This window comes from Chiloscyllium punctatum, chromosome 8 (genome assembly GCF_047496795.1).
Source record: "Chiloscyllium punctatum isolate Juve2018m chromosome 8, sChiPun1.3, whole genome shotgun sequence".
In the NCBI taxonomy this organism is placed as follows: domain Eukaryota; kingdom Metazoa; phylum Chordata; class Chondrichthyes; order Orectolobiformes; family Hemiscylliidae; genus Chiloscyllium; species Chiloscyllium punctatum.
The window spans coordinates 72,238,130-72,254,130 of NC_092746.1; the positions used below are offsets into that span (position 1 = coordinate 72,238,130).

The 16,001-nt window shown below is 39.8% G+C and overlaps 1 protein-coding gene across 5 annotated transcripts in view; it reads right to left on the reverse strand.

Annotated features, from left to right (window-relative positions):
- Positions 1 to 8,901: 8,901 nt before the first annotated feature.
- ankib1a (ankyrin repeat and IBR domain containing 1a) overlaps positions 8,902 to 16,001 on the reverse strand; it is an 89,027-nt gene continuing 81,927 nt past the window's right edge. For 4 of the 5 annotated variants that reach the window (XM_072575772.1, XM_072575769.1, XM_072575770.1 and 1 more), the window contains exons 18-20: positions 15,291 to 15,399; positions 12,911 to 13,038; positions 8,902 to 11,850 (exon numbers count right to left, since the gene is read on the reverse strand). In XM_072575772.1, coding sequence (XP_072431873.1) covers positions 11,119 to 11,850; positions 12,911 to 13,038; positions 15,291 to 15,399 — 969 coding nt within the window. In that variant the 3' untranslated portion in view covers positions 8,902 to 11,118. The remainder of the gene's footprint in view (positions 11,851 to 12,910; positions 13,039 to 15,290; positions 15,400 to 16,001) is intronic. The other variant, XM_072575774.1, reaches the window with a different exon arrangement.

Consider the following 16,001-nt stretch of genomic DNA (forward strand, 5'->3'; position numbering starts at 1 on the left):
GGCAGATGGAGTCTGATGCAGATAAATGTGAGGTATTGCATTTTGGTAAGATGAACCACGGAAGACATACACGGTTAATGGTAGGGCCCAGGGAATATTATTGAACAGAGAAATCTACGAGTATGGATACATAGTTCCTTGAAAGGTAGGCAGGATGGTGAAGGTAGTGTTTTGCACATTTGCCTTCATTGGTCAAAGCATTAAGTACAGGACTTTGCTGTCATGTTAAACTATATGAGACTAACACAGCAGTGCACCTGCACAGCTGTTGCCTTTGCTGTTTGGTTTCAAGTATCTTTAGACATCAGAGTTCATTCTAAGAAAATCAGGAAAATTCAACTTTTTCACACAGATGGTGCATGCATTGAATGAGCTGCCAGAGGAAGTGGTGGAAGCTAGTACAATTACAACATTTAAAAGGCATCTGGATGGGTATATGGATAGGAAGGCTTTCGATGAATATGAGCTGGCATGCTGGCAAAAAGGACTAGATTAGTTTAGGATATCTGATTGATATGGACGCAGTGGGTTGAAGGGTCTGTTTCCATGCTGCTATCTTTATGACTTTATGACATTGGAAAGGCCACATCTGGCATACTGTGAACAATTCTGGTTTCCCTAGTACAGGAAGGAATATCACAGGAAGGAAAGGGTGCAAAAAGGATTTACAAGAATGTTGTCAAGACTGGAGGGTTTGAGTTACAAAGAGAAGGTGGCACAGTGGTTAGCACTGCTGCCTCACAGCGCCAGAGATCCGGGTTCAATTCCCGCCTCAGGCGACTGACTGTGTGGAGTTTGCACGTTCTCCCCGTGTCTGCGTGGGTTTCCTCCGGGTGCTCCGGTTTCCTCCCACAGTCCAAAGATGTGCAGGTCAGGTGAATTGGCCATACTAAAAATTGCCCGTAGTGTTAGGTAAGGGGTAGATGTAGATGTAGATGTAGATGTAGATGTAGGGGTATGGGTGGGTTACGCTTCGGCGGGGCGGTGTGGACTTGTTGGGCCGAAGGGCCTGTTTCCATACTGTAATGAATCTAATCTAATCTAATTTTCCCCCAGAGCGTAGGACGCTGAGGGGTGACCTTATAGAGGTTTATAAAATCATGAGGGACATAAATAAAAGTGAACAGCCAAGGCCTTTTCCCCAGAGTAGGGGAGTCAAAAACTAGAGAGCATAGTTTTAAGGTGAGAGGGACAAGATTAAAAAGGGATCAAAAGGGCAACTTTTTCCCATAGAGGTGATGCATATATAGAACGAGCTGCCAGAGGAAATGGTAGAGGCAGGTACAATTACAACATTTAAAACACATTTGGACAAGTACATGGTTGGGAAAGGTTTAGAGAGATGTAGACCGAATGTAGGCAAAGGGGACTAATTCTAGGTTGAAAGTTTGCTCATTGACCTGGTAGATTTGTTCTCACATGTTTGTTACCATGCTAGGTAACATCATCAGTGAGCCTCCGATGAAGCGCTGGTGTTCTGTTCTGCTTGCTATTTATGTGTCTTGGCCTGTTGAGGTCGGTCATAATACTTCCAGTTCTTTTTCTGAGAGATTGGAATTCCTGTGCGTGTCTTTGTTTAGCTTGTTCCAGGATGAATATATTGTCCCAGTTGAACTGGTGTGCCTCTTTGTCTGTGTGTATGGACACTAGTGATAGTTGGTCATGTCTTTTGGTCGCTAGTTGGTTCTGCCTGTCTTTCCAATGTAATGTTTGTTGCAGTTCTTGCAGGATATTTTGTATATGATGTTTGTTCTACTGGTTATTGGTACAGGGTCCTTTAAATTCATCAGAAGCTGTTTCAGTGTGGTGGTAGGTTTGTGGGCTACCATGATTGCTAGGGGTTGTAGTAGTCTGGTCGTCATCTCCGCGATGTCTTTGATCTATAGTAGCGTGGCTAGAGGCTCTGAGTGTGTCGTGTCTTCTTGTTCTGTTCTGCAGGAATTGGTGGACTACGGTATCAAGTACCCATTGTTCCTGAATACATTGCAAAGGTATTTTTCCTTGGCTTGTCTTAATTCCTGGGTGCTGCAGTGTGTTGTGGCTCATTTAAATAATGCCCTCATGCAGGTTTGAGGGTGTTTGGATGATTGCTCCTGTAGGAGAAAGTGAGGACTGCAGATGCTGGAGATCAGAGTCGAGAGTGTGTGGTGCTGGAAAAGCACAGCAGGTCATGCAGCATCCGAGGAGCAGGAGAATCGATGTTTCGGGCAGGAGCCCTTCATCAGGAATGAGGTTGAGAGCCTCGGGGGTGGAGAGATAAATGGGAGAGGATGGGGCTGGGACTGGGGAGAAGGGAGCTGAGAGTGGATGGAAGTGGGGGGTGTAGGTGAAAGGTCGGAGAGGAGGGGAGTGGGTTGTTCCTGTAACTGAGTATCTGGTCAGTGTCTGTGGCTTTCCTCCAGTGATTTGGTTTTGATTTGGTGGTGGAGGAAGCCAGGATTTGCATGTCCTTGGAGGAGTGAGAGGAAGAGTTGAAGTAGTTGGCCACAAGGTGGTAGGGTTATTTGGTGCGTGCAGACCAGAGATGTTCCCTGAACCACTCTGCAGGTTGGCGCTTGGTCTCCCTGATGTGGAGGAGACCACATTGAGAGCAACAAATGCAATAAGTGAGGGGGAGGATGTGCAGGAAAATCTCTGCCAGATGTGAAATGATCCTTTAGGGCCTTGGACGGAGGTGAGTGGGGAGGTGTGGGCGCAGGCTTTGCACCTTTTATGGCAGCAGAGGAAAGTGTTTGTTGGAGAAGATGAGTTGGTGGGGAGCGCAGACCTAACAAGGGAGTCACAGAGGGAATGGTCTCTGTGGAACGCAGATAGGGGTGGAGAGGGAAATCTATTTTTGGTGGTGGGATCTGACTGTAGGTGGCAAAAATGACAGAGGATGATGTGCTCTATCTGGAGGTTCGTGGGATGGAATGAGGGGTCCGGAAGGTTCCATCCTTGTTGTGGTTGACAGGATGGGGTTTGAGGGCAGAGGTACAGGACGTGGATGAGATGCAATAGAGAGCATTGCTGATCATGTGGGAGGAGTAATTGTAGTTCTTAAAATAAGATATCCTTGGGTGGAATTGCTCCTCTTGGGAGCAGATACAGAGGAGGCAGAGAAATTGGGAGTAAGGGATCGCATTATTACAGGGGGTTGGGTGAGAGGAAGTGTAGTCAAAGTAGCTGTGGGAGTGATGGGTTTGAAATAGATATCCATGTTGAGTTGGAGAGGTCCAAGAAGGGGAGGGAGGTGTCAGAGATGGTCCATGTGAACTTGAGGTCAGGGTGAAAAATGTTGGTGAAGTTGACCTCCTCAAGGGAACATGAGGTGGCATCAATACTAACATCAATGTAATGGAGGAAAAGGTGCACCACGCTTTTCAACTCTTAACTCTCCAGCACCTGCAGTCCTCACCTTTCTCCTGGGGACAACTGTGTACTTCCCAGTGATCATGAATATTACCCACTGTTCCCATGGGCCTGCTCATATTAATTCACAAATGGTTTACAACAATAAAAGTGTGTCTGCCATGCAATGTTTGGATCAAGACAACTGCAAGTGCAGACAGCAATATCAAGATCAATATATGCTGGTCGGAAATTTAAAGCTTAAACAGGGACAATCCATCTAGTCAATGGCATGTTCTCAAAGCTAAGGTGTTGGCATGTTTGAACAAGCTGTTCATGTGATAACTAGTGCCATAAAGCAAGGATGCATTATGGCTCATTCTTATTTGCAAAATGTCAGAGACCTATTCGCAGATGTCATTAGGTTCTGCTCAGCGAAGCTCTGTGATCCTTTCCAGACTGTGTATCTTTACCAAACTCTTAAAGATACAGTTTAGAGATATTCTGTGCACAGATGAATGTATTCTAATTGCTTACAAGGATCACATCCAGACTACAACTAAATACACAGGAACCTCGATTATCTGAACGAGATGGGCAGACACTATTTCATTCGGATAATTGATTACTCAGTTAATTGATTTCCTCTGGGGTTTGAAGATTTCTGTGAAGTCTGCTGCATGTTCAGGAGACTAGACAACAGCACATCACATGCGAGCCCCTACACCCCTATCCTCCATCCAACATCGCCCCCCTGCCTGCCCCCAAACCCTGTCGGCCCCCAACCAACCCCCTAACCCAGTCCAACTCCAACCCCGTCCAACATTGCCCACCCGTCCGCCTTGTTGGATCCAAACTAAACATTAGTGAGTAGGTTATTGCTAAATAAGCACTGCTTGATAGGTGGGCACCATTATTTTTCTGATGAAGGGTGGACTGCCCGGTAGGAACTGATCTGCTTTTTGTGTACTTGACAAACAAGGGCAACTTTCCACGTAGTTGGATAGATAGCAGTGTTAATCTGATTTGTTAGTTGTGGATTTGCTTAGCTTGATCATATGGTGCTTTGATGCTATTTGGTACCATAAGTAATCCTGTGTTGTAGTTTATTCAGGTTGACAGTTCATTTTTAGATGTGCCTAGTGCTGATCTTGGCATACCATGTCCATTATCATTGAACCATGGCTGATTCTCTGGCTTGATGTAATGACAGAGTGTGAGAATTACCAGGCTGTAAAGTTGCAGATTATTTGAGTACAATTCTGCTGCTATTACTCCACAGTACCTCATGGATGTAGATTGCTAAATCTGTTTGAATACTTTCCCATTTGGTACATTAGTGCCACACAACTTCAGTCTAAAATTGTAATTGACTTGGGTCTTGCAATTACAGTCAAAATGTTATAAATTTTAATTTGTAGGAAGACATAAAAACATCCAGGCCTGGACTTGCAAGTGGCAAATAACAGTCCTGCCACATAAGTAGAGGGCAATGACCATGTCCAATAAGACAGAATTGAGCCATCACTCCTTGATGTTCAATGGCATTACCATTGCTGAATTCTTCCCTGTCAACATCCAAAGCTTTTCCCCTTTAACCAGAAATGGAAATAAACTGGCTCATGCACTGTGGCTACAAAACCAAGTCAGACTCAGAATTCTGCAGTTACTCACCTCCTGTCTTCCCTGTGCCTGTCCAACATTTCCAAGGCACAAGCCAGAAATGTTGCGCAATTGTCTCCACTTAGATTGTGCAACTCCAACAACCCTCAAAGTTCAACTCCACTCAGAACGAGTGGACTGTTTGACTGGCACTCAATCCACCAACTCCAATAATTCACTTTCTTCACCACTTACACAAAATGCCAGTTCTAAATAGTACACAAACACCCATGGTTCTTTGACAGCATCTTCCAAAGAGCTAATTTCTGCCATCTAGAAGGACAAGGTCAGCAGATGTATGGAAACACCACCACCTACAAATGCCTTTCCAAGTCTCACACCATCCTGACTTAGAACATAAAGCTATATCTCAATTTTTTCACTGTCGTCACAACCAGCTTCAGCTGTTTCACTAATGGTCTTTGTTTCAACAGAAGGTCAAAAATAAGGATATTCATTCATGATTGCAGTGCTTATTATTATTTGGAAATCCTCAGTTATTGAAACAGACTATATTTGCATGCAGCAAGATCTAGGGATTATTTAAACTAGGGCTGCCACATAAGTCGCATTTGTGCTACATAAGCACCAGGTAATGAATGCTACACAAACACCAGGTAATGACTGCTTCCATGAAGAGAAAATCTAGCCATCTTCCTTGGACTTTCAATGACAATCCCATCACTAGATCACTCTTCAACATTTTGTGATCCTGGTGATGAATGGGTTACTTTAGATTAAATTGTAGGAACATAGGAATTAGGAATGGGAGTAGACAATGCAGACCTGCGAGCCCGCTCCACCATTTAACATGATCATGACTGATCTTATCATGGACCCAATTCCACTTTCCTGCCTGCTCCCTGGGTCCTTTATCCTGCTTTTCATCAGAAATGTATCTACTCCTTTCTTGAATCTGTTAATTGACTCTGCTTCTACTGCACTCTGGGGCAATGAATTCCACAGATTCACAAGCCTGAGAGAAATAGATTCTTCTTATCTCAGTTTTGAGCTGAACTCCTCTCAAACACAGTATCCTCTCAATTCTATGACTGTTCAATGTCCACCTTATCAATCCCCTTTAGCATTTTATATACTTCAATCAGATATCCCCACATCCTTCTGAACTCCAGCAAATATAAGCTCAAGCTATTCAATCGCTGTGTGCATGATAGCCCCTTCATTTTTGGAATCAATCTGGTGAACATCCTCTGAACTGCCACCACATCCTCACTGGACCAATCACCAGTTAAGCACAGTGGCTACAAAAACACTTCAGAGGTTTGGAATTATATGCCAAGTAACTCATCTCCATATTTCCAGAGTCAGTTCAACGTTGATGAGGTGCAAGTCAGGAAGGTGATGAAACTCTGTCCACTACCTGTACTCCAGGTGTAGCTGAACAACACAAATATCAACACTATCCAGGACAAAGCACATTCTAGACAGGAAAGTCATCTATCACTTTGAACATTTACTTCCCACTCCACCAGCACTTATCCATGCAGACACTGCTGGAACTAAGAAACATCTTGACAAAGTTCTTTTTACAGCTCATGGCAACCCATGATCTCTACTACCTAACAGAATAAGGACAGCAGATGCATGGGAGCACCACTATCTGCAAGTGCACATCCAAGCCCATGCGATCCTGACCTGGAATTGAATCATTGCTCCTTTACTGCTAAGTTAAAAATCACACAACACCAGGTTATATTCCAACAGGTTTAATTGGAAGCACACTAGCTGGTGCTATAACCTGGTGTTGTGTGATTTTTAACTTTGTACACCCCAGTCCAACACCAGTATCTCCAAATCATGACCTTTATTGCTACTCTGTCAAAATTCCGGGCATTCCTCTCTAATAGCATTGTTGGCCCAACTATACCATGACTAAGTGGATTTATATCGACTTTTTTGTAAAAACAATTTTCACGTATCAAATCAGGTATCCCACAGGTGGAGGACAAGACACTGATGCAACATGCTTAGTTTGTCATAAGAGTCATAGAGATGTACAGCACGGAAACAGATCCTTCGGTCCAACCCGTCCATGCCGACCAGATATTCCAACACAATCTAGTCCCACCTGCCAGCACACAGCCCATATATCCCCCCAAACCCTTCCTATTCATATACCCATCCAGATGCCTTTTAAATGTTGCAATTGTGTTAGCCTCTACCACTTCCTCTGGCAGCTCATTCTATACACGTACCACCCTCTGCGTGAAAAGGTTGCCGTACAGGTCTCTTTTATATCTTTCCCCTCTCATCCTAACTCTATGGCCTCTAGTTCTGGACTCCCCCATCTCAAGGAAAAGACTTCATCTATTTATTCTATCCATGCCCCTCATGATTTTATAAACCTCTGCAAGGCCACCCCTCAGCCTCCGACATTCCAGGGAAAATAGCCCCAGCCTATTCAACCTCTCCTTATAGCTCAAATCCTTCAATACTGGCAACATCCTTGTAAATCTTTTCTGAACCCTTTCAAGTTTCACAACATCTTTCCGATAGGAAAACCAGAATTGTGCGCAATATTCCAACAATGGCCTAATCAATGTCCTGTACTCAATACTCTGACCAATAAAAGGAAAGCATACCAAATGCCTTCTTCACTATCCTACCTACCTGCGATTCCACTTTCAAGGAGCTATGAACCTGCACTCCAAGGTCTTTTTGTTCAGCAACACTCCCGAGGACCTTACCATTAAGTGTATAATTCACGCTAAGATTTGCTTTCACAAAATGCAGCACCTCACATTTATCTAAATTAAACTCCATCTGCCAATTCTCAGCCCATTAGCCCGTTGATCAAGATCCCGTTGTAATCTGAGGTAACCTTCTTCGCTGTCCACTATACCTCCAATTTTGTTGTCATCTACAAACTTACTAATTGTACCTGCTATGCTCACATCCAAATCATTTATATAAATGAAGAAAAGTAGTGGACCCAGCACCGATCTTTGTGGCACTCCACTGGTCACAGGCCTCCAGTCTGAAAAACAAACCTCCACCACTACCCTCTGTCTTCTACCTGCATCCAAATGGCTAGTTCTCCCTGTATTCCATGAGATCTAACCTTGCTAATCAGTCTCCCATAGGGAATCTTGTCGAATGCCTTAATGAAGTCCATATAGATCACATCTACTGCTCTGCCCTCATCAATCCTCTGTTATTACTTCAAAAAACTCAATCAAGTTTGAGAGACATGAGTTCCCACACACAAAGCCATGTTGATTATCTCTAATCAGTCCTTGCCTTTCCAAATACATGTACATCCTGTCCCTCAGGATTCCCTCCAACAACTTGCCCACCAGCGACTTCAGGCTCACTAATCAATTTTCTGCTTATGAAGAAAATGGTATCATGTTTCTATCTTTAAACAGAAAAAGGAATATACTTAAATGCAAAACCTAAGTTTGTTTTAAGAGACAGCCTGATGGCAATGGTTCACTGAAAATCATATGCATGCAAACATGCATAACAATTTCGAGACACTTTCAGGAAAAAAATCAGTTTGCAAAAGTAACATGACTTGTATCCAGTTCATCGATCCTACCTAAGGGAGGAACTCCTGGCTCTCAGCTATTAGATTCTTTTAACCTTTTTAAGTGGTATGTTCATATTTGTGTATATGGAGGAATATAATAATTGAAGGTGAGATTCTGACTGCCAGAAATCTTTGGATAGTAATAATTTATTTTTAAAAAGTTTCTAATAAGGAAATAGAGACATTTATCATGCCCTGACCAATGCCTCAAATTTGGACTGGTTAGCTCAGCAGTCTCCAGGGTCCATGTGCATAGTTGCTAACTGGATAATTCTTCTTAAAAATACAAGCAACCCATCATATTCGCTATTTCAGCATAGTGCTGAATAAACATCAACCATTTCTATTTTAAAAAGTTCAGAAATGTGAATTTATTATAAATATTAATTTACAGTTGTGTTGCTCAAACTACTATCCATTTCCATGATATTACATTTAACCAAAGGAAATTATACTTTTAAAACAGTAAATAGAGAACTGCAGTTTTCACTGAAACCAACATGAGAATGAACTGAATTTTATTGTTTGACTTCAGAGGAAGAATATTGACTTGCAAAATTTAAAGTAGAATTATAGGAGCTTGAAAAAGAAAGAAGAAAATGAAAATACAGGCTCTCTTCACAATTCCAGGTAGGTGGTCCGACTGTGAAGTTAAACAATTTTTAGATTTTAGTTCTTTAGAACAATAGGTCCAATCAAAAAAGTTAATTTTGTACAGTTTAACTGTTTTAAATATTTTGCATTGGCCAAGCATTTCAATATTACTGTATCAATATATAAAGTGGGAATGTATCAAGTATAGTACTATGAAAGTGCAAATAGTAACATTTTTGCAGAGAGATAAATCAAGGTTAACAGTTGGCTTTATTATAAAATTCCCATTGTCTTAAAAAATAGTCTTGCTTTTTTTTTCTGATTTTCAAATTAATCCAAGACATTTAAAATTTGTAACAGAATATACAATTTTGAATCTGAATGACCTTGTGACCATGCACAGCCAACATTACACAGAATGGACCATGGTTCAAACTCCACAAATTAAACAATGCTTTTACAAAAACAAAACCCCACAAAACTATTAACTTCATATACAACACCCTTACATATCTCAACTTTGCAGTACATATTCAATGCCATGTAAAACATGTCTTTTTATTTCCAATATCAAACTGAAATTACTTCAATACACTACGTTGTCACAGACTGACTCAAGGTAAAACCGAACTATAAGAGAAACATCTCAAACTTAAACCAGTTACACGTCTTGGGCTTTGCATGGTTGATATCTAAGCTCCAAATTTTAAAAACTGAATTAAATTCTCCAAGTTAAAAAAAAACCTGGTTTAAAGCATGATGGTTTTAAAAATAAAAACTTTTCTAATAAAAATTAGCACAATTAGTTCATTCCAGATAATTCATTCCTTGGAAAAGCTTGATTTTTTTAGTAGATCAACCAAATTTTAGTATTCTGTGAAAATTATAACTATAAATCTCCACAGAACAATATCCAATATTTGATGCAAAACTGTCCACCCAAAATACAATTGGCAACAATCAAGCTAAAAGTATTTTCAGTCATACTTGTGTTCATCTGATCTTAAAGTGATAGTCTCTGATGCTTCAAAAATATGTGGCAACCAACCAAGTGGGTCAGGCAAAGGCACAATGATGGGCTGACTGAGTAGGCCAGACATTTGATTGATTGTTGTGGCTTTCATGTCATTTTTACTTTTTTTTGCCTATAAGGGATGGCTTTGCAGTAAAGAAATCTTCGGCCTATATTTCAAGTCTATTTCTTAAGACCAGTGGCACTGACAGTGCTTTTAACTGAATACTTCTTTATAGTAAGGAAAAGACTCTACGATTGCACTTACAATAAAGTATCTGTGGAATTCAAACGCAGCGCGCCTGTTAATATCCACTTCTGATTTTAAAAAATAATCTGTTTTAAAACAGCAACCACTGAACAAATCAAAGCGTAAGCTACATTTCTGCAGCACCCATGCCACTTGAGTTCGAATTAGCATCGATTTTCATTAAAAGATGCCACCTCCTGGAAATTACTCCAGAGTTCTGATTCGTTCAGACTAGTGCAGGCACGAGCTGAATATAATAAAGTTATATTTACTTGGTTTCAACTGTTTAAATTTTGGCACCACATTTCACTTATGGCAGTGCTTCCTTTCCTTTGCAATCGGCTTCTAAGTATTTCAAAAGGCTCTCTATAGTGCATTTCATGGTGCTACCAACAGTACTGTTGGATAAGATCGCCTCACTTTCATGTTTCTATCAGTAATTTTAGTTTAGATCCTTTAGAATTGCTAGTTGGTAAGTAAAGTAAGTTAAAGACCAAGGATCCAAAAGCTTTATGCTCTTCATTGAAAACTCAGGGACTGGTGCAGGGCTGACAACTAACTGAGACAGTCTTTTGAGAGCTCAAACCTTTTATGGATCCCACTACCACTGATGGGTTTCCCAGCCCTCCTACATGATGCATCAGTCTACGGTTCATGCTGATCGAAGCTTTTGGGACAAAACATAAGTGACTGCAACAGATGCCTACATCGTTGCATTTATACCAAATGAATTTGTTCTTCCCATTCATTTGATGATGTGTTAATCTGCTGGGAGTTATCACCCAACAACATTACACTTCGGCTGTCACTCACACCCGATGTTTCTGCTTGTGGCTCAGATTTTGTAGCACCAATACTTTCCGAAATGTCTTCAACTTGGGTTCCTTTGCCTTCGCTCATGACTGTAGCTTCAAACAGAGCATGATCTTCCTGAAGGCTGTGGAGCATCTCAAGTCTGCTTGATCCTTGTTCCTCTGCACTGCTGAGTTGCTGAGAATTTATATCAGTTTCAGAAGATGCCGAAGGAATTAATGCAATGCTCTGAGGATTCATATCATGGAACCATGCCATGATATTCCCAAGGAGATTTGCATTCATGGCAGGATCTGCATCTGTGGATTCTGTTCCTTCAACAGATGAAAATAAGCTACTTTGTACATCAAAAGGCTGAGAGCTACCAAACCTGCTGGAGTAAGGATCACTATTACCCAATCTCATAAAGCTGTCTTCCAAATCCATCAGCTGAGAGTTGCTCAAAGCTCCAGCAGTATCCATACTTCGCTGGGCTGTGTCAAGCTTTGAAGGTAAAGAAGTACCAATGGCCCCTAAAGATAACTCGTTGTTAAGGAAGTCTTGCGGCTCACCACCCACTGCAAGAGCAGACTCTTGCAAAGACAGCTGGATAGCTAGCAGGATATTTGGATCATCATCATCAAGTGAGCTCAAAGCCTAACAGAAAGGAAACAATTGTATCATCAATGCCAAGACTTCATGAACAGTTTTCTTCTATATATTAAGATATGCAGATTAAAAACTATTTTAACTGTTTGAGCAGACTCTCACCAATGAACAACAGCAGACTAGCTAAAACACAGTATATATGTTTTTTTTTAAAAAATGACAGGGTTATAGGGACAAGTCCATTTTAAATTCAGATCTATAGATACAGACAGAAGAAACAAGAACATACCATTTGGTAACAATAGTAAGCTGTATAAACTGCAGAGAGACAATTAATCATCACACAGGACTTTGGAAAAAGGGGTTTATCCAAGTGTGCTTTTTGTTCAAAGAGGCAGATCAGTATAATGTCAGATCTTTCTATTGGGAATGATGCAAAATGGGCATTCACAGTTCCCCACACAGCAAATTTCCATCCTTTTTGGTCAATGAGATGCTGAGCAGAGGTGAGTACCCACACACAGACTGTAAGATAAATTACTTGCGTTGTAAAAAGAAAATCCTCCCTCTCTGCTCCCCCCAGCCTAACATAATGCAGAGCACTTTTGTGGAGAACTGACAGCTCAGCACTGTGGTATTAAATATTAATTTCAATTTTCTTCAATTGCTCTGATTCTGTACTTACTTGACTTCAATACTGAAATGCTTTTTTTAAAAAAAAGTCTATATGATCACAGAAAAATGAAAATACAAAAATGCTCATTACAATCCCTCTTTGACAGCTTTTTATTTAAGGTGGGATGTTTAATAGGAACCTATCAGTCCTTAGCTTCGGCTTCTCTTTCAATAATAGCAAGTTCAAGATTTGAAATTATTGACTTAAATACAAGTTACTGACATCAAACTCTGCCATAAGTTACATGCCAAAAACTAGACTGTGAAGGATCAAATATATGGAAAGTTTTGAATTACTAAATATCTAATAAATTGTAGAACAATACATTAATCAAAATAAATACAATTGTGTACCATTTGTCTTTTTCTTCAATTTAAACATGCAGCAAAGCAAAAATAGTTGAAGGATAGTGGACTACACTAAGAAAGGTACCTGCAGAGAGTCTTGATTCTCAGAGTGACTGACAGGTGTATAGTCATGAAGTGAAGAGCTGTGCAAAATACTCATGGATGCTGAACTCACCATGGAAGCATGTCGTCTGCTGTTACCTTCATGGGTATCTAGAATCAAAAAACAAAATAAAATTTAACTGTGATACAGAATACTTATGGAAAGGTGCATATGATTATTTTTGTCCTCTGTGGAATAACTCATCAATAACTTGTATTAGCTCAAAATAGATGTTTCCCATAGCTTGGACAAATTGACTAAAGCATAATAGAGTCAGATACGTTGCATTGAAAAATTATCTTGCTTAAAATAAATATGACTAAAACGTACTAAGCTATGTTCAGTTTTTACTCTCTATCTTACGCTTTAACCGCATGCTATAATCTGAATTGAATATTCTCATATCTTTGGTTTTATGATACAATGGGCATTGTGAGGTAGGCCAGCGTGTCTTGGAGCCGATCGTGGAGCCTTAGAGACAGCAAAGAGACCAGCTAAAGATAGCAAATTCTGTTATTTTCAGGCATTTTACAACAATCAACAGCGGTTATATGGTTACCATTATTGAATTCAAATTGTCTAATTTACTTAGTGTAATGGCATCTAGGTACCCAAGTTGATCAACATCCACTATGGTAGGATTTGAACTCATGTCCTCAGAAAATAGACCTATGGTCCTGGATTAATATTCCATTGGCATAATCATGATGCCACTATCTTATGTTCAGCTGAATTAAAACTGCTGGTAACTGTAAAAATACAAAGGACTTTCAAATCAGCTCGATTAAGCATTTACAGCAGAATAAAAGTATGTAGAAGCATTCTAAGTAAAAAAAAATCTTAGGTTTGCTGCACCAACAAGCATTCCCAGATTTTTGTTTCAACTTCATTCACTGACCACGGTCATAAATTTGGAGGAAGTTATTGCATAAAGACTTAAAAGGGCAGGCAGTTTTTCTTTTGCATGAATAAGAAGTTAATGCATCCCTTCCTTTCCTCAGCTACCTCCAAGACTTAAATGCCAGTTTCTAGTTGACTGAGCAGGTGACTACTTCTGCTATTTAAAACAAAATCCAGGGGCTCTTGTGGTGCAGTCGTATTGTCCCTACCTCTGGACTTGAAGGCCCTAGGTTCTAGTCCCACCTGCTCCCAAGGAGTGTCATAACATCTCTGAACAGTGATTTGAAAATATCTATAACAATCTTTCTTGTGCTCCGGTGACAATAGTAGGGTTCTTACCTCTGGACCAAGAGGCCCCAAGTTCTAGTTCCACCTGCTCCACAGGCATATCAAAAGCTTGTACAAACAGGTTGATTAAAATTACTATAAACAAGCTTTCACAAGTGAAATATCAGTTTTAGAATCTACACCAGAGATTTGGAATTTATTGTGGATGAATCTTGGGATTAATACACATCATTCTTTGCTGTCACAGAACATAAAGAAGTGTAATGCAACACCTTTAAAAAAAAGCTTCTTTCCTATTCAGCACAGCTTCTGGCTAATACTACTGTACGGAACAGCTTAAGGTTTGGCCTAAGATACCCCCATTAGGATCTTTGCTACTATAATCTGTTATTTTATTAATTGTATGATAAATAACAAACTATCTTAGCATTGGCATGTGTCATTGTTTAAAAGTTCGAAGAAACAAGAGGGAGAGGCAGGAATGCATGGTTTAATTTAAAGATTGTTACACATTTTAGGCTTTTGATATATCATTTAGAAACATCATTATGATAAAGTAACTCTTGATATTTGATTAGCTTTAATATTACAATGTTAGCATGTGTATCAATGCTACAATGTGGGACTCGAAGACTTCAGAAATAAATGATTGAAGGAAAATTTTCATTGTTTGTAAATCTACAGGAAACCATAAGATTAACAACCAGTATATATTAATTTGAACTTAAAAACCAGTGCATCTAATTAAGCTAGCACTTCTAACTAAATAAACCATGAATAAAAATGCTTTAAGCTCCTTGTAATTTGCCTAAAACACGTTCAAGACCTAAATTCCCAAGAATATTCAGATTATAGTAGTGCTTAATTTGTATACACTTTATTTTCCAAGTAATACTATTTTCTGAATGAAAGGCAGTTTTGCACTGTGGAATCAGTAAGGCTAGGCTGACACTAGCCATGCTGAGTTTTATTGGCAATGGAGTGAAGTTTGTAATTTCAACTCTTTGGTCCTGGTCTTAGTTCCTATCAGTGAAAGAAATGTCAAGTTCACTGTATAACTTAAAATCCAGAAGAAATGAAAGTCAAGAGCAGCTCGTTTTTTTTTAACATTTTTAAAAAAAGCACTGAAAGTTCAAAGTTTAGAAAAATAAGAGTAATGTGTTTTCACTGTTACCTATAGTACTATCACTGGGCTCTTCAGGATCTGGAGTGTTACTGCGAAGGCTATGCATATCTCGCCGCCGTTGTCTATGCCGTCGTCGATACTGGAATTCAGCATATTCCTAAATTCAACAAATAAGTGGTTGCATGCTTAGGAAAAAATTGCACAGTACTTGAACATCTAGCCATAAAACAGGAAAATCGTAGCTCACACCAGTCACAAAATCGTATATCTCGTCAACATCTGCTATTATTAATGTGCAACAATATCCACTGATCTTTTCCTATTGCAATTACACCCATCTACCAGTGGTGACATAGAAGTAGCTTGCTTTTGCACCTGTCAGTTCTTCAGCCTATGACATCTTTACAGTATATACAGACATTTGTGTTAAAGTTTTTGTGTACTTGATAATTTCTCAAACTATTCTATACATTACTATTTAAGTACAAACATAGAATCAAAATATGTCATATTAAAATAAAAGCCACAGACAGCTAGTTACTCTCCATCTTTAAACCTACTTTAATTAAAAACTACACCTGATACTCGTGCAGTACTTAAAGAATGATATACATGCACTGGATGCAATTTGATGGAATGCAGTTTCACAGTTGAAAGTCATATGATTTTTCAAGGATAACCATCAGAAAATGAACTTTAGCTGGTTTTTGAGTGCAAGGCAACACAGCTGATGCTTACCTGTTCTCATCTTATGACCAG